The 19,807-nt window shown below is 41.4% G+C and overlaps 1 protein-coding gene across 1 annotated transcript in view; it reads left to right on the top strand.

Annotated features, from left to right (window-relative positions):
- The window catches only part of LOC135221411 (post-GPI attachment to proteins factor 2-like), a 300,470-nt gene that overhangs the window by 132,933 nt on the left and 147,730 nt on the right, over positions 1 to 19,807 (top strand). The window contains exon 3 of the mRNA XM_064259194.1: positions 928 to 1,015. Coding sequence (XP_064115264.1) covers positions 928 to 1,015 — 88 coding nt within the window. The remainder of the gene's footprint in view (positions 1 to 927; positions 1,016 to 19,807) is intronic.

Genomic DNA, 19,807 nt, shown 5'->3' with positions numbered 1-19,807 from the left:
ATGAGAGGAAATTTTTCTAGTAAGTAGTAATTCATTTCAAATGTTTCTAAATTATTAATAAAAAGAAAAAGGGATGCTTAGTTAAAACAATGCAGTATGTTAAGCACTTAGGAGAAACCAAGTCATTGTTATCATTTCATAGCTGTGAAGGTAGGCGAAAAGATCAATTTTCCTTTTTCACTACATAGATGAAAATATCAACGTACAATGAAAGAATCTAGTGATTGATAATTTTCAGTTACAATTTTTTTTATTTATGAGATTTAAGAATTGTTAAATTTGATAGTAAACATTAACACGTGTAGTAGCTTCATCCAAAATCCCAAACTTGAAAAATGCATGGACTAGCAGAATTTAACAATTATGACTAACTGGAGAAAAATTTTAAGACCATGCACCTAGCTTTTCTCAGCAGGTAACTGGAACATTTTGTCAATATGACCCTATGAATGCAAAATTCTTCTTGAGCATATACTTAGGGGCATGTGGGTGTCGAAGCATTGTACTTAGGTCTGCTTCAGCACTTGGCTGACCTGCATGTTGTTGCCACATCTGTGTGACAAGGGTGTATGGGGAAAACTAGTAGATGCTGTAGGCAAGGGAAAGAGCCCTTGCAGTGAGTCCTTTTATACTCTTTCACTACATCAAATCAAAGGCACTATTTTGGTCAACAACTATAAGAGAATTCTTTGATATTGTGCCCTCTCTTATGGAGCCCTGGGAGAGATCATAACAGTAACTCCTATGAAGACAAACAGTGGCTGTGCTACCAAAAATCAGGTTTAACTTTTGTAATCATGAAAAGATACTTTTCTTTATTATTGTGAAATCAATTTCAGTATTAAATCACTTTGCTTAGGATTCTGTCTCAGTAATTATAATTACAATATATTTATGATGTTACACTATAAGTATTTTCATTTACAGAGCATGGTGAAAGTGACAACAGCTTTAAATGTTGTGGAAAACATTGCACTTCTTGGACTGTCTTTTGTTTCATCGAAAGAGAATTACAGTAAGTGGATTTTCATTTTTGCACTTACACTGTGACAGTGGAACCTCGGTTTTTGTACATAAGCCATTTTAGAATGTCCTACTAAGTTGAAACGTACGAAATCTGAAACAGTAATTTTCATAAGGAATAATGTAAATACAGTTAATGTGGTCCAGACACCCAAAAATACTTAAAAAATACATTTTATAGGGATTAAACACATTTTTACATACAGAGAACAATGAGAAATATTAAATGTAAATGACTAATGAAATAATAAATTAATATTAAATGTCACTCTTACCTTTATGGAACACATTTGTTAAGGTATGGAGATGTAGAGGAGAGAGGAGGAGAGGGGAGAGGAAGGAGGAGAGGGGAGAGGAAGGAGGAGAGGTTATTGTATGGTAGGGGAATTTCCCTCCAGAAGGATTTCAGCTGATAAGGACATATCTCAGGTTACATGTCTTTATTTTTTTACTGGCACAATCTGAGGTTACTTCCCCTCTTGGTTTTTCTGGCACTAGGATCAGTTTGAGAGTCACTGAACCCCTTTCGCACAACAAAACTGTCCAGAGACATTTGTTTCTGGCATTTCTTTAAAATTTGCCAAAAGTTAAACACAGTGTTGTCATTAAAGATGTTGGAGACAGATTGTAACATCTTTGTTAGGATGATAATTCTCCACAAAACATGTCCTTAATCATTGAAGTAGGCACATTATGTATGCCTGTTCACTTTCTGGATTTTTCAAACCAACCTCTGCTGACCTTGAATTCACTAACAGCAGCACTTGTAGGGATTTTCTCACTGAGATCAGCATGAGAACACCCACCAGCCAACACTTTCCTACGTGTTCTTAAATTCTCTAGTGTTTATCGCCTGTTTGAGAGAAGAGCTAACACTTGGAACTTTCTTTGGCCCCATGACGGCTTATTTAACAGTTGCACTCTAATAAAAAGCACAAAAAGCACAAAAAGTGAACACAAAAGCAGAATGGGTCATGAAAGAACACAGGATGCTTTGTTTGGGCGCTCGGTAGGGGTCCAGTCATGAGGTGAGCCCTGGAAGGATGGTTTGCGAGTGTACGAAATCCGAGACAAAATTTTGTCGATAAAAGGTTCCACTGTATATTTATTGTACTTTCTAGTACACTGCAACTATCTTTCCTATCATTATTGTCATTATTATTTGGGAGAAGTCCCTCTTGTAGGACAGTGTTATTAAAAGTATTATTATATGTTATTTACTCCTTGTATTTTGTTATCCTTAACTTGGATCATTAAAACAATAATTGTAAGAAAATTTTATTTTACCTTTCATATAAATTTTTTTTGTTTTACTCTCATTTTACCAAGCTTGTATGGCCAATTCTCTGTTACTATTTCACTGGGCGACACAGGTCGATCCCAGAAATGGGATTTTGACAAAGGAAAAATCTATTTCTGGGTGAAGACCTGTGTCGCCCAGTGAACCCATCCCTCTCTTTTCCTTTCCCCACCCTTTAGCTGACCCAAGCTTGGGTGCGTATTTCAGGAATGAGGGTTCTTGGCAGAGGTAGTAGTGACGAGCGGAAGGTAGCCGTTGCAACGGCACCTCTCTAGCGGGGGATTTTGAGAGAGGAGAGAGCTAATTGGCAAAGTATCTGTGATAGTGATTTCCACTCGCCCCTGATGCTATACCAACACCCTATGAGGGTGATCGATCCAGAGGTAGTAACACTGGAATTCCATATGGCTTTTTTCTCTGGTATATTTAGCATTTATTTATACCTAGAAATGAGTGCTATAGGAACATTTCACTGGGCGACGCAGGTCTTCACCCAGAAATAGATTTTTCCTTTTGTTAAAAAACCTTTTCTGGGCTTGACCTGTGTCGGCCGGTGAAATGCTCTTGTAGCATGCATTTCTAGGTATAAATAGATGCTAAATATACCAGAGAAAAAAGCTAAATGGAATGCTGAAGTTACTACCTTCAGCTCGCTCACCCATAGGGTGTCGGTATAAACACATCCGCCATCTTGGGTGCATCATTCGCCGCGTGCGTTTTTTCTCATTGTTATTTTATGATGATATTTACCTCACTGTTTGCATTTCACTGTTTAGACTACTGTTTTCTGTTTTCGTATACACCATCATTATTCTAGCTCCTGTCGTTTTCTGGAGCTTTGGTTTTACGAATTTTATCCTTATGTCGTAGGCCCTAACTCACTCCTGACGCACTCTGAGGTCTCTTGTATGTTTATATTTTGTTATTCTGGCCTTTGATGGTCTCCTTTTTGTCCTCAGTCCCTCAGGAGCGTGTTGGTTCCCTTTCGTACGTACTTTTATTCTCTATGTTACATGCGAGTAGTGTGTTTTGGCTCCTAGGCTAGCCTATAGTACGCCAGTTTTGTGGAGAGGGCAATTCCTCTCTATCTCTCTCGCGATATTCATGCATGCATTCTTTTATTGTGTTTTTCGATGTTAGTCAGTAATGCACTCGATTATACGTATGCACGTTTATGATAATATTCATATTCTTTGTGAGGTTGGAAGTCCTTGCGATTCCCTTCCCTGGCCTACCCGACCAGACCTAGGCTAGGTTTTGGAAGGTAGGTCATCCAGTCCTGCCCCTCCACCCTTTCGGCCCCACTCTTACCTCCTCCTGCCCTGGCTATTATGCTTGCTGGGAGAGCGGTCCAAGACAGAGAATCCCTCTCGTGTCATGTTTGTTGGGCCTAGACCTATCGTACCTGACCAGATCGGAATTTTTGATTTTGGAGGGTTTAGTTAGGTTCTATCCGTCCACTTCATGACGTCCTTTGGAGGCCAGGCTAGCCTACCTGACCGGATCTGTACCAATATCGGAGGGATACGCTGGGTCCTTGCTGGGTGCGTTCCCCCCCCCCCCCTTTTTATTCCTCTTTCACAGTTCTTCCAGTGATTCCTCATCATTTATTTTATGTTTGTCCTGTAGTGTGTAGCCTGGGCCTTTGCCTCCTTTAGCGTGTCAGTTGGCTTACCGTCTTCTGCTCCCTTTAGTGGTAGGCTTGTTACAGCTCCCGAAAGGTGGTGGCTCACTGATCGGTTGCTGTGGCCAGGCGATCACAACTTGTCCACTCTCCTCCAGACACACACCATCCCCCTGCCCCGGTCTCGTTCCGGCGCTGCCTAGCTAGCTCACGGTTCAAGTAATCCTACCGATGAACGACCACTAGAGCATATAGCTTTTCCAAGGGGATTAGTCGGAGGAGATTGATTGCTAGTATTTTGTGTAATCCCTTTAACCCTCTTACGCTGATTGGTCGTATTAAACGTCGAGATAAATTGTCTCCTGGGTGCCGATTGGATGTATTAAACGTCGACATAAAATTTTTTTTTTTAAATTCGCGGAAAAATACTTATAGGCCTACCAGGCAAAAACTTTTGAATCACGTGCCTTGGGGGATGCTGGGAGCTCATGGATCAAGGCATTGTTTTGTTTACAATCGTTATGCAGGCACGCAAGCGCGAATTTCTTTCTTATCACACTAAAAAGTATCAGTGACACATCTCAGAAATTATTTCGTCACTTTGACATAATTTTTGCACCATTTTAAATTAGCCGTTACATGGTATCAGTTTTGAAATATTTTCATATTAATAACGATAAGTGCCAAAATTTCAACCTTCGGTCAACTTTGACTCTACCGAAATGGTCGAAAAACGCAATTGTAAGCGAAAACACTTATATTCTAGTAATATTCAATCCTTTACCTTCATTTTGCAACAAATTGGACGTCTCTAGCACAATATTTCGATTTATAGTGAATTTATGAACAAAACTTTTTCCTTACGTCCGCGCGGGAACTCTTCCGATAAATTTTTTCGTGCGATTGTCGTAATGTTTGCACCATTTTAAATTTGCCGTTACATAAAGTTTTATATATGGAAATGTGTGCAATTTCATGCACAATACAACTAAAAACAACCCATGGTTGTAGCTTTTATCTGTTTTGAAATATTTTCATATAAATAACGATAAGTGCCAAAATTTCAACCTTCGGTCAACTTTGACTCTACCGAAATGATCGAAAAACGCAATTGTAAGCTAAAACTCATATATTCAAGTAATATCCAATCATTTACCTTCATTTTGCAACGACTTGGAAGTCTCTAGCACAATATTTTGATTTATGGTGAATTTATGAAAATTGCTCCTTTCTGAAGGAGGTCCTCCGCATACTCCGTCATTTCTTTTGATGGAAGTTGAAGGAATGGTCTGGATGGAGGAGGATCGCAATCCAAACTCCAACCCAGGCCTTTTGACACAATGCTCTGTGCCCAATTGCTGAATCCCCACCGATGCCGGAAGAGAAACAGCCTCCCTCCTACCTTCGAGCTCTCACTGCTGCTGGGTTGAGTGACCTCAGAGGCCTCCACGGAAGTGTTTTCCCCTGTTGAGAGACCTTCCTGATCCTCTCTGACGAAAGGATCCCCTAGCTCTTCCTCCCCTGCCAAAGCGGTCATATTGCTGAAAGGCCTGGCCTTCGAACACTTGATTAAAGGCTGGGGAGACAGCGTAGGAGGTGGAAGGCTGAGGCTGGGGGGAAATCACATAAATAGGCTGTGACTGAGCCTTAGAAGTAGAGGGTTGGGCTGATTGTACCAAAGGTACAGCCGAAACAGCCTGGGTAAAGCGTTGCTGCTTCTTTTGGTAAGGCTGGTAACGCTTAAGTTTCTTCTGAGACTTACCTTTTGCAGCTTGGTCTTGGCGTCTCTTCGCTGTAAGACCCCAACGATCTTTAAGGCTCTGGTTGAGCCTTGTTGCTTCAGCTTGGACCTCCTTGACCATCGACTCAGGAAAGAGGTCTGCCCCCCAGATGTTGGATGAAAGCAACTTATTCGGCTCATGACAAATACAGGCGGTCCCCGGGTTACGACGGTTCCGGCTTACGACGTTCCGAGGTTACGACGCTTTTTCTTAAATATTCAATGGAAAAATCCGTCCTGGGTTACGACGCTTGTTCCGAGGTTACGACGCTGACGCTTCCGATGCTCCGAGTTAACGACGCTTTTAAAAAACGCATACTATGATAAAAATCCTTTATAGTTTAGCACAGTATTAATATAATAAGTTTCTGGTTAGATTACAACAAAAAATTTTGAGATTATGATGATTTTCGACACTTTTTTATGTTGTATTTTTCGATGTTTTTTAGTGACGCCTCATATGCGGAACTAGTTTCCGAGCGAATGAATACATACTAGTTTACATATAACAGTCCAAAAGCGCAAATAATGAAAAATCATTGCTTGTTTCCATAATAATAACAAAACTAAGTTTCTGGTTAGATTACAACGCAAATTCCAAGTATCCAAAGAGAGACATTATCCAGTAATTTGATCAGAGAGAGAGAGAGAGAGAGAGAGAGAGAGGAGAGAGAGAGAGAGAGAGAGAGAGAGAGAGGAGAGAGAGAGAGGTGTCTTCCGACGCTCCGAGTTAAGGACAGAGAAGTGTTCGTTTCGTTAAACGGCTCTGACTCATGCCAGTAAATGTTTTGTTGATACTAATAATATAAGCCATATTTAAAGATACGTTTACTTTAATTAGTCTATATGATACGTAAATAGTAATCAACTGTTCTTGTAGCCCTCAATATTTGGCAAAATCGAAGTATCCAAAAAGACATTATCCAGTACGTAATTTGATCAGAGAGAGAGAGAGAGAGAGAGAGAGAAGAGAGAGAGAGAGAGAGAGAGAGAGAGAAGAGAGAGAAGACGCTTTGGCAACAATGGTCTCGGGGGTTTTTATAGCTTCCTTCTGCTTGATGATCGTGGATATTGTAGAAGGATTTCGACCATACTCGTTTGCCAAATCGACGATACGAACGACCACGTTCATGCTTTGCTATAATTTCATGTTTGATTCCATCGAAATCATTTTCTTGGGTTTTTTCTTATCACCTGCTTGTCTTTAGCTTTTGAGACCCATGGTTAATAATAAAATAGACAAAATAACACGAAAATAGGCGCAAATACAACGAACTAACAACGACGTGTTAACATGCAGCACCAACAACAACAGACTGAACGCCATTTATCGGTCGACTATACAACTAACACTCATCGCAAAATCGTATCTCAAATAGGTTCGTTGTATATGCAAAGCTTGTATTTCGCAAATTTTCTGTTGTATCTCAAAACATTCGTATATTAGGGCAATCGTATGTCAAGTTTCCAATGTAATTTGATCAGAGAGAGAGAGAGAGAGAGATGAGAGAGAGAGAGAGAGAGAGAGAGAGAGAGAGACGCTTGGCAAACAATGGTCTCGGGGATTGACGTAACGTTTATTTTCTGAACAGATAGGACAGAGAAGTGGTTCGTTTCATTAAACGGCCTCTGACTCATGGCAGGAACAAATGTTTTGTTGATACTAATATATAAGCCTATTTAAAGATATTTTACTTTAATTATTTGTCTATATGATACGTAAATAGTAATCAGCATGTTCTTGTAGCCCTCAAGATTTTGCAAAATCACTCCAGGTTGTACATAAAACTTCAAGAATGTAGTGTTACCAGAGGATTACAATAGTTTTTACCTTCAAGAACCAGCATTCTTTTCTGAAAATAAACTCCAGGTTGTACATAAAACTACAGGAAACAACATGTAGTGTAACCAACGGATTACAAGTAAGGTTTTTATAACTTTTTATTAGTTTACGACATATTTCCAAGCGTCGTTCCGGCTTACGACGATTTTCGGCTTACTACGACGCGTCTCAAGAACGGAACCCCCGTCGAAAAACCTAACGGGGACTGCCTGTAGTTGCTTCTTGGAGGACATGCTTCCGGCAGTTAGTCCTGGCTGTAGCATAAACTCACATGTCAGGACTGGACGGTCTGCGTCAGGGGACTTGGTTGAGGAGCTTGAAGAGCGGCTCAGAAGCATAAGAAATAGCCGCTACTTCTGTCATTGCCATGGTATTAATGGACCTGGCGAGCCATAGTCTTGGCCTCAAATTCAGCTTGAATGAGGCTGTCAGGAAGCCTAGGCAGCTTCTCGCCAAACTGATCCATAGCACAGTCTGGTTGAGCTTGCCAGCCGAAAAGGTGTTAGGCAATTCTCCCACAATTCTCCAAGTGAAGGGAGCAAAGGAGATGTGGGGTCTGCTTCCCTTAATTGAGGTAAACGATTCCCCCTTCTGGGCAGCTGGAATGGTGACCGTTGCTATCTTGGTAAGAAAGGGAAGAGGAGTTCCTCCTCCATCGTAAAAATGGTGAAGGGACTCTTGAAGGCTTGTATTCTCGTGTTAGAACATCCATCTCTAAACACCTGAGCCATTCTCTTTCGAGCCTGGTCAGTGAGTAGAGGACTGTCTCCTTAGGTACCTTATCATCTCTAGTATGCTGCGTCAGTAAGTCTGGCGTAGCCAATGAACGGCGGTTGGAGGCCCCCTCCGGGTAGAACTCGAAGTCCTCAATCCTTCGAGTACCACATTCCGGAATAGAAAAAAAAAATAAGGCCGTCCTGGAAGGGGCGTATGACGCCACTCTCCAGGGGTGTTGTTATAGAGAACGGAGGCAGAGAGTCAATGAGGTGGAAGCTGAAGCAGTCCAGCGCCAGAAAGCTGGAGGAGTAGCTAGAGGGGCCTGATTAAGTCCGGCGATGATATTGTCCTGAGACTGTAAATCCTATCGGACAACCGGGAGAACATCTGCTCCATGCTGCTCCTCAGAGAGCCGACCAAGTCTCCCATGTGTTGCAACAATCCAGCATTGGGATCCAAAGCCGGAGCTGCTGCGGAGGTAGAGGGATAACTTGGAACCGGTACCAAGGGGAGAGGAGAGACTGCCGGCTCAGCCGGAGTACGGGGCCTCTCCTTGGAAGACCTGCTCTTCGAGGACTTGAGCTTGAAGCAGAAGCTCTAGACTCTCTGCTCCGGGGTTTGCAGCCGGAGAACTTACAAGATGTTGACGCCGACGAAGTCTTTTTGGACGACGACGACATCTTTTTGCGGGTTTTCAGTACCCTCTGGCCCTTGATCTTAGGTTTCACCGAAGCGTCGGGTGAAGCATAAAGGAGCTCAGCTCCTGTAAAGCCCTTGGAAGGAAGCTGGAGAATTAGCAGGAGAAGAAGACCCAGTGGCGCCCAAGGGAAGCCCTTGGGCGTCCAACGTACCTACCTCGACCAACACCTACCATCGGTTCAACATTCAAATCCAGTGTCGCGACTTCCGATGAGATATCGTGGCCTGGTTCCTTTATCGAAGTGGTGATCTGCTGTTGGATCGCCGCCATAGTCGGGGCTGCCTCTGCCGGGTCGACGTAACCAGTCGACTTGCCGCCAGGGAACAGCAGGACAGCCATCCTCTTCTCCAGGATGTAGGGCTGTCCCTTGGCGGCGTTCTTCCCGAATCCGCCGACCCAAACCCTCAGGGTTGCCAGAGCGTTCATTAGTTTTAAGTTTAAACTTAAAATTAAAACTTAACTAAGAATAGGCTTACCCTAAAAGTCATCGGGGATGTAATACCCAATATAAAAAGAGCTTAAGCTTAAAATAAAAGATTAAAATTAAACTTAAGATCTAAAACATTTATTGGAATTTCTGTACGGAGTTGGAAATACTTACCCGTCTAAGAACTGAACTCACGAGATCGTAACATATGGTGCAGGTTTCGTGGAACCAGACCTGCAGATTCCCATGCGGAGTCGCGCACGGAGCGTGGGACCTGCAGACTTCGTGTCCACAGGGGTCCTGGAGCATGGCGTTGCATCCCGGATGCTCACAGTTGGTGTCTGTAAGTGAAAAGAATATAATGAGTACCATAAAAGACATCACTTACAGGCTAATAGAACTCCGATGCATGCCGGAGAGCGAAAAAATTTTGGGCATAACCCTCCCTTACCGCCTGATAGGCTATAACCCCGGAATGATCCGGTGTGACAACGTAGGTAAGGGAGGAACCCGGCTTAAGCTAGCTTAAATTAAACTTATGATAGCTTAAAATAAACTTAAAATACACTTAAGCATAAATAGCACTAAGTACCGGAATAGTTCCGGTTCGTGGAGATGTTCGTCTCCCGGTATATCGACGAGACGGGATGGTTAGTTAAAAGACCAACTGTACGCCTGAGGTCCGCCCGCAAGCGGGGAACCAGCTCCCTTCCTCGTGATTGACGGAGCTCCGTAAGATAAAAAAGCACCAACAATCCGGGAAGAGAAAGCGAGGAGGGCGAAACAGACTCGAGCAAACAACGGGGCAACGGAGTAACAAAGGAGGGGGAAGGCCAATCCCCCTACCCAGTCCACAACAAAGCACCGTGAAGCAGAGAGAATGGTCAAGTCCGTCCTGGGGTCTGTCCAGCCTCCCCTACTCCCTCCGCGTAGGGAGAGAGGGAGACAGGCCCGGGTGGTGGAGCGAGCGAGGACGGATTCCTCCCTACGGCTCTACCTCCCCCCCTCCCCCCCCCGGGCTTATGGGAGCGGGAGGAGGGTAGGGTGACTGGCCAGGCGCCTGGCTGCTTCGCGATCACATGGTGACCACGAAGCGGTAACTCGATAAAACACACAAAAAACATAGCCTAGGTTAATGCAACCAAACTAATCAGCGAGATGCTATCGTAGATGCAACAAAAACTGATGGAGGAGGAAGCAATAAAACTGATGGGGACCATGATATACAGAACCTAGGCTACGCTAACGTGCCAGACGCCGTAGGCTAACCTAAAATACACAAAATCACTAAAAATTAAATTAAAATGAAAGTATGAAAATAAAAAACAGTAGGAGAAAAAATCCAGGAGTGTACGACTAACCGAGAGAAAGTCTACCACTCAAAGCTAGCCGGGGCCGATACTAAGAGCTGTGGCTAGGGTCTGGATAGAAACAAATGCCTACGCAAGGTAAAGAAGACATGCATTCATGACATAAACCAAGTAGGCTGGACCCCTAACATAATGTAGATAACTAGTAATAGAGCGTAAAGTAAAAGGGAAGGTTCTAGGTATGGAAGACCAAGAACGAAGCCGCCACGAGGCAGAACAATGCCGCCATGCTTCCGGCCGCGAGCCAGTATTTATACCTAAAAAACGGCAAATACTGACTCAAAGCTGGAAAAAAACTAAATAGGAACCTTACGGATTACTTAACTTAGCTGATGCGATGGCTGAACGCTCCATAACTAGATAAAATCCTCGCAAGGGGCACGAAAAACACAGAGACAAAAAAGTACGTCTGGTAAGGTGTGCGCTAACAGAAAGGATGGCCACCAGAGGCGCAGCAGTCGGTAGCGTGGGGTGGAGTAGTAGTAGTTGCTGCAATTCTGTGGGTCGGACTCCCCTCTTGTGGGGGTTTTGTCGTAGGATGATTTCTATTGGTAAGAGGTTCGTGGTAGTGGTCTCACTCTCCCTAGTGTTCATACCGACGCCCTCTTGGAGGGTGAGCGAGTCAGTTATACTGACCTTTTCTTTATTTTATTTATTCTCTGGTATTTGTTAGTGCATTTACCTTAGAAATAATGGATTAAAGGGATATTTCGCGCAGCGACACGAACTGAGCCCAGAAAAAAACATTTTTTCCTTACCTCCGTGTGGTAACTCTTCCAAAAAAAATCAGACATTTTTTCGTGCGATTGTCGTAATGCTGGCAGCACCATTTTAAATTAGCCGTTACATAAAGTTTTATATATAAAAATGTGTGCAATTTCATGTAGAATACAACAAAAAATAACTGAAGGTTGTAGCTTTTCTCATTTTCGAAATATTTGCATATAAATCACGATAAATAGAAAAAAAACCACATTCGGTCAACTTTGACTCTACCAAAATAGTCGAAAAACACAATTGTAAGTTAAAACTCTTACAGTCTAGTAATATTCAGTCATTTATCTTCATTTTGAAACAAATTCGAAGTCTCTAGCACAATATTTAGATTTATGGTGAATTTAAAAAAAAAAACCTTTCTTTCCTCCGCGCGTGAATTCTCCGCCGCAAATCTCCAAAATGCGTACGTCGCATTCTCGTTATATTTGCTCCGTTTCATATTAGGCGTTTCATAGAGTTTTATATATGAAAATGTGAGCAATTTCATGTAGAATACAACTAAAAATAATTGAAGGTTGTAGCTTTTCTCATTTTTTAAATATTTGCATATAAAAAATATATAAAAGAATTTGACATTCGGTCAACTTTTAACTCATCCGAAATGGTCGAAAACTGCAATTGTAAGCTAAAACTCTTACAGTATAGTAATATTCAATTATTTATCTTCATTTTGAAACAAATTGGAAGTCTCTAGAACAATATTTAGATTGATGGTGAATTTAAAAAAAAAAAAAAAACAAAAAAAAAAAAAATTTTACATCTGCGTGTTACGAATTTATACATCATTTTGTGATAATATTTTCTCTGTGTTGCTTTGATAGTTTTACAATGCGTTATATACCAAAATGATCGCAATATAGTGTACAATACAGCAAAAAAAAATTAACTCGTTAGCTTTAACCGTTTTGCTCACAGCGCGATTTGAAAACAATTATATATGAAATTTTGTTTTCGCGCTATCATATATCGCATTATTTATATATGATAATGATATTTTTTTCATTTCTGATGGTTGCATACTAAACTTCAGGCAATGTCAAAAAAAGGAGCCAAAAAAGGGATTTTGACGTAGGAAAAATCTATTTCTGGGGGAAGACCTGTGTCGCCCTATGAAAAATGCCTGTTATTCATTTTTCCCAGTATAAATAGCTCTATCATATACCAGAGAAAAAAAGCTGCTGAACATAGTATGTGGGCTTGAGGTTACTACCCCCAGCGCGATCACCCAAGGGTGTCGGTATAGTATAGGGGGCGATGTGTTACACAAACCACAGGGCTTCTGCCATTAGAAGATTCCCTTCAAAATCCCTCTCTTTTGGTGGGAAGCCGTTTACAACGGAATCTCACTACTCGTCCCGGCTCGCTACTACTACTACTACCGAAGCGCCATCTTGCATTCCTGATTAAATCTATAAACTTGGATTAGTCAGGGTGGGAAGAAATGTTAATAGGGCTAGGTTTCATAGGGGTGACCACAGGTCTTCCCCCAGAAATAAGATTTTTTCCTACGTCAAAATCCCTTTTCTGGTGTCGACCTGCTGTCGCCCTATGAAAACATACCAGAGAATGCTACAAGTTTTTAGTGGTAAAAAATTATATGTAAAACCAGGTTAATGACATTCAGAGTAAAGAATTATAAATAGTTTTACTATTTAATCTTAACTTACTATCTGTAAGAAATTATTTCTTAATATATTCTTAACCATAATAGTAATACTTATATAATGGATTAAAGGGATATTTCGCGCAGCGACACGAACTGAGCCCAGAAAAAAACATTTTTTCCTTACCTCCGTGCGGTAACTCTTCCAAAAAAAATCAGACATTTTTTCGTGCGATTGTCGTAATGCTGGCAGCACCATTTTAAATTAGCCGTTACATAAAGTTTTATATATAAAAATGTGTGCAATTTCATGTAGAATACAACAAAAAATAACTGAAGGTTGTAGCTTTTCTCATTTCGAAATATTTGCATATAAATCACGATAAATAGAAAAAAAACCACATTCGGTCATCTTTGACTCTACCAAAATAGTCAAAAAACACAATTGTAAGTTAAAACTCTTACAGTCTAGTAATATTCAGTCATTTATCTTCATTTTGAAACAAATTCGAAGTCTCTAGCACAATATTTAGATTTATGGTGAATTTAAAAAAAAAACTTTCTTTCCCTCCGCGCGTGAATTCTCCGCCGCAAATCTCCAAAATGCGTACGTCGCATTCTCGTTATATTTGCTCCGTTTCATATTAGGCGTTTCATAGAGTTTTATATATGAAAATGTGAGCAATTTCATGTAGAATACAACTAAAAATAATTGAAGGTTGTAGCTTTTCTCATTTTTTAAATATTTGCATATAAAAAAATATATAAAATAAAATTTGTTTGACATTGCGTCAACTTTTAACATCATCCGAAATGGTCGAAAACTGCAATTGTAAGCTAAAACTCTTACAGTATAGTAATATTCAATTATTTATCTTCATTTTGAAACAAATTGGAAGTCTCTAAAACAATATTTAGATTTATGGTGAATTAAAAAAAAAAAAAAAAATTTTACATCCGCGTGTTACGAATTTATGCATCATTTTGTGATAATATTTTCTCTGTGTTGCTTTGATAGTTTTACAATGTGTTATATACCAAAATGATCGCAATTTAGTGTACAATACAGCAAAAAAAAAATTAACTCGTTAGCTTTAACCGTTTTGCTCACAGCGCGATTTGAAAACAATTATATATGAAATTTTGTTTTCGCGCTATCATATATCGCATTATTTATATATGATAATGATATTTTTTTCATTTCTGATGGTTGCATACTAAACTTCAGGCAATGTCAAAAAAAGGAGCCAAAAAAGGGATTTTGACGTAGGAAAAATCTATTTCTGGGGGAAGACCTGTGTCGCCCTATGAAAAATGCCTGTTTATTCCATTTTTCCCAGTATAATAGCTCTATCATATACCAGAGAAAAAAGCTAAACATAGTTATGCTGAGGTTACTACCCCCAGCGCGATCACCCAAGGGTGTCGGTTATAAGTATAGGGCGATGTGTTACCACAAACCACAGGCTTATCTGCCATTTAGAAGATTCCCTTCAAAATCCCTCTCTTTTGGTGGGAGCCGTTACAACGGAATCTCACTACTCGTCCCGGCTCGCTACTACTACTACTACCGAAGCGCCATCTTGCATTCCTGATTAAATCTATAAACTTGGATTAGTCAGGGTGGGAAGAAATGTTAATAGGGCTAGGGTTCATAGGGTGACACAGGTCTTCCCCCAGAAATAGATTTTTCCTACGTCAAAAATCCCTTTTCTTTTGGCTGTCGACCTGTGTCCCCCTATGAAAACATACCAGAGAATGCTACAAGTTTTTAGTGTAAAATTATATGTAAAACCAGGTTAATGACATTCAGAGTAAAGAATTATAAATAGTTTTACTATTTAATCTTAACTTACTATCTGTAAGAAATTATTTCTTAATATATTCTTAACCATAATAGTAATACTTATATAATACTTAAAATTGTACATAATATGAAGTATGGTCTTAATTATGTGTCATACAGACCAATCAAGGCAATACACTAATACTTAATAGCCATATATACTATTGTGCAATCTTATATACTAATTCGGTAACGGGATCGACAACAAACGTTTCGCCGGTCCGGCAAACAAGGTATGGTGGAGAGTGTGAGCGAGTCATGCAGGTAGAAGGGTCATGCAGAGGGAGATAGTTAAAGGAATAGTCTATTTAAAGGTTTCTAAGGAGAACCTTTAGTTTGTTCTTCAGGAACCACCACAGTACCAGCTGCCACTGCTAAAAAATTTTTGGGGCCTGTAAATTTTTGAGATAGTGGTGCTTAACACTGTTGGGAACTTCCAACCTGTGTACTTTTTTAGGTCTTCAGACTTTATATTTATAAAATAATTAGTTGATGTGGCAACTGCCCGGATATCATGGACATGTGGAACTGGATCTGGGTTTGGCGGTTGTTTAATAAAATAAAGAATCTGTTGCCTTATCCTCTTTAAGTTATCGTGCCCTCTTTTTTTTCTCTCTAATAAAAAGAGGAAAGCCCGTTGTTATTTGAAGATGTTCTTGGTCAGAAAGGTTTCAAGTATATGAACAGGACATAATGATTCGTCTTCTAGAAGAGGAATAATTTCCCAAGGAGTCCACCTATTTTGTGGATCCTCATTTTTTGTTTTTATTAAAAATTGTCTATCTGGTGAAAGTAAACTTTCCAGATTGAAGGAATTTCACATGCCCTGGATTTTCTAGAAGTGCTGATAATTCAGATATTCTAGCGTCCGAGGCTAGCGCTACAAAAAAAACAATGTTTTTCTTAATAGTGCTGAATAAGAACAATTATTGAAACCTATTTGAAAATCTTTCTAGGGCAGAATTAATTGTGGTAATAGTACTGCAGCTAGGCCTTTCATCAGTAATGATCTAAAGAAAGAAACATGGTAAGATTAGTATCAATCTCTTGTACATTTATATCATTTAAAAACATAGCTAGTTTCTTAACTGCGGAGTTTTGCGTTAATTTCGGGGATGGAATCTTCTGAGGTTTGAGTTTCATCTCCATGATAAGTGGATACCAATTGCCTCTTCGGCCAATTGGGTGTCACTAGTGCCAAAACTGGCTTCTGAATAATCGTAGCTTGTGAAGCACCTTCAAGAGGAGGTTCACTGGTGGAAAGAGATATATTCTTACCTATTTGTTCCAATCTAAAGACATTGCATCGATCGCGAAGGCATTGTTGTCTATATTGAGAGCTACATAGCAGGCTAGTTGTGGTTGGACTCCAAGGCAAAGAGGTCTACCTGGAGGTCCGAAATCTGATTCATAATCCATTTGAATGAATTGTTGTCAGTGACCATTCCAATTTCAATGGGGTCATTCTGGACAAAGATTCTGCTATTACATCCTTACTCCTGCCAGATGGTTGGTGACAGATGCCAGTGGTTCATTTCCGCTAATAGGAATATTGCTATCATTACATGATTACTTTGTTTGATTTGGATCCTCTTCTGTTTATGCAATGGACGACTGTAGAGCTGTCCGATACGATTTGGATGTGGATCTTCTTGGACGGTTGTAATTTTCTCAATGTCAGGAACCACTGCCATCGTTTCCAATACATTATGTGGAATTGACTGAATGTTTGTGACCATGTCCTTGAACTTTCTTGAGGGGTGAATATCCCCGCCAGCCGCTCAGGGATGCATCTGTGTGGATGATCAGAGATGGGGGAGGAAATTGTAGCGGAAACTGATTGGATAGGTTCCGTTGTTTCGTCCATGGAATAAGTCTCTTTTTACAGAATATCTGGAATTCTTGAAACTTTGTTTCTGGAATTTGAGATTTGCTCTTGATCTCCAAACCTGATTGATATCTTTTAATCTGGTTTTAGTAGAACATCTGTCACTGATGCAAATTGAAGGGAGCCTAGGATTCTCTCCTGTTCCCTTCGAGATGACCGTCGTTTTCCAACAAAGCGTTTTGTAGCTTTTTACTATCTCTTTGACCTTTGGGACGGTAGTTAGAGAATAGCCTGTGTTTCTTCAGGTCCCACTGAATTCCTAACCATTGGAACTGGGATTGTGGAGTCAGTCTGGACTTTGCCATATTCACCTGGAAGCCTAGAAAATTTTAGAAAATTTCAGTACTTTGGATGTTGACCTTCGACATTCTGCTTCGTGTTTGTCCAAATTAACCAATTGTCAGGTAGGCTACTAAAAGTATTCCTTTCTTCCTCAATTCCTGAACTACTGTATCCCCTAATTTCATGAATACCCTGCGTGCTATATTGAGTCCGAAGGGCATTACCTTGAATGAGCAGGCTTTCTTGCCTAGCTTGAATCCTAGGTATGGAGAGAAGTTTTCTGATTATTGGAATGCGATAGTAAGTGTCTGTAAGATCTATAGAGGTGGTGACGGCCCACGGGGTGGAAGTAAGGTCCGTACCTGTGAGATTGTCAGCATATGGAACTTGTCGCAGTGAATGTAGGAATTCAGCCGAGACAATTTTGTTCAGGATTACCCGTTCTTTTGTTCGAGTCCTTCTTTGGGACACTGAACAATCGTTCTTGGAATCTTATGCTCTTCACCCTCTTATGGCACGTTTCTAAAGAAGATTCTTGGTATATTCTAAGAGGTCCTCTGTTGGTTTTTTGAAAGAAGTTGACTGGAGGGGGAGGGCCCTTCTCCCACTTCCAGCCTAGACCTTTTGATATTAAAACTGTAGGTCATGAACTGAAGGTCCATCGACCTTGAAACAAGTACAGTCTCCCCCTACCTGGGAGATTTTACTGGTTGGAATCTGGTCTAGTTACTCTACCTCCTCGGAATCCTCTACCCTTGACTCCACCTCGCAGTCTGGAGCCTCTTCTGGCTCGACTACTCCCAGCATGTCTGCTATATGTACGAAAGGCACCTCTTGCAGGATTATATGCTGGGGAAGCCACAACTTGCAATGAAGTCGAAGGTTGAGGTTCCGAGGATGGCTGAACCAATACATGTTGTGGTGGTGTTACCTTTGAGGTGGACGGCACTGCCTGCATATATCCATGAGGACGGGCCGTCTGGTAAGGGTTATACCTTCTCGCCTTCTTTTTAGGTGCTTGTTGATGAGGAGACACATCACAAATGGCGTTTCGTAGGAAAGACCCCACCCCCATCACTCTCAGACTTTGGTTAACCTAGCTGCTTCGTGCAATATGGAATTTATTCTCCTCTTTGGGGAAGAGGTTTCTCCCCAAATGGATGATCTAATGAGCTTAGGGTTGGGTTCATGTTTGACTGTAGCTTCAGCCAAAACAGTTTTTCTTACAAGCCCTTCTTGCACTTGCGAACTCAGTCAGGTCTGATTGAAGAGTCTGTAAAAAAAAGACTTTTCGTTAAGACCTGAAGGACTGGTGGCGTCTTCGTATGTTGTGGCTAGCAACTCCGCTTGAGGTGACGGAGTTGATAGTCCTGGCTAACTTTGGTCCTTGCCTCAAATTACCCTTGATCAAATGTCCGGGGAGTTTGGGCAGTTCGTTCGGAGAACAAGTCCGAAGCACAATCCGGTTCTAGTTTACCAGTCGTGAACGTAACCGGAGGCATTTACCCAAAATGTCTGCTCCTGGAGGGCAAGAGCAAAAGATGGTGGCTCTGTTTCTTCAGGGCTGGGACTGGTTTTGTCATTATAGATTGCTTGCAATGACAACTCCGCCACCACCTTGGTTGTACATGGTGACGGAAGACCATCTGGGGTAACAAGCATTGTATACTTTCCCTTCCCGTTGTTGGGTGGTGTCAATTTGGTATTGACACAATTCAGTTCTGTTTAGAAACGGACCCAGACAGCTGTGCCTGTTCCCTGGGAAAGAGTTACTGTTTCCTTTGGTATTTTGGTCTATTACTGACTAGCGCATGTGTGCTAGTCTGACAAAACCAGGGAAACGGAAACTTCATACCGGCTGGGAATAGCTCGTAGTCCTCTATTGGTCTTGTTCCACACCCTCTATATGTCCAATCTTCCTTTCTACGAAGGGAGCATTTAAGGCCAACCTCCAAGGGTTTTCCTTATCGAAGGGGGGAAGCTTTGAAGTATCCGGAACCATCATTGATACAGCTGGGTGTCCGGATCTAAAGAGGCTTGAGAGCATCTCCTTCAATGGGCTTGATTCTCTCAGTCAATGACGAGAGAGCCTGGTTTGAGATGTTCGGTGTTGATCTGAGGTGTGTATCTACTCCTGATCTACTACTCCAACTAATCCTAGCTAGCAAGCTGGTTAGTGAAGGATTCAGGGTCGAAGACAACTGTTCCGCCGCCCTGGGACTGACCCTGTACCTTCGGTAGGGGAAGGATTTGTGGCAGCAGGCTGAATGACAGATGATGTCGACGGTTGTGACACCGAAGACGACTCATTCGCCGCTGGCGGAACAGAGTTGCTTTTCTTTTTTAAAGTCTTCTTGACTTTAGGAATAACCGACGGCATTCCTTGTTCTTTAATGGGTTTCGAAAAAACCCTTAAAGGATGGAGTGAAGACAGGGCAAGGAGAAGGAGAAGGATGGGAACTCGCCCCACTTACTCCCCACTCCCCCCTACCTGGTTCTCCGTGACCATTGGCTCGACGTTGAGGTCGATCGCTGCCACTTCCTCCGTAAAGTCCTGCTTCTCCCCTAAAGCGGCCGTCGTCTCAATGCGGATAGCTTCAATGAGGGGTCCGGCAAGTCCCGGACGG

This window comes from Macrobrachium nipponense, chromosome 20, assembly GCF_015104395.2.
Source record: "Macrobrachium nipponense isolate FS-2020 chromosome 20, ASM1510439v2, whole genome shotgun sequence".
Classification (NCBI taxonomy): Eukaryota; Metazoa; Arthropoda; class Malacostraca; order Decapoda; family Palaemonidae; genus Macrobrachium; species Macrobrachium nipponense.
The sequence above is the reverse complement of the archived record's forward strand: the minus strand, read 5'-3'. Positions and strand labels throughout refer to the sequence as shown.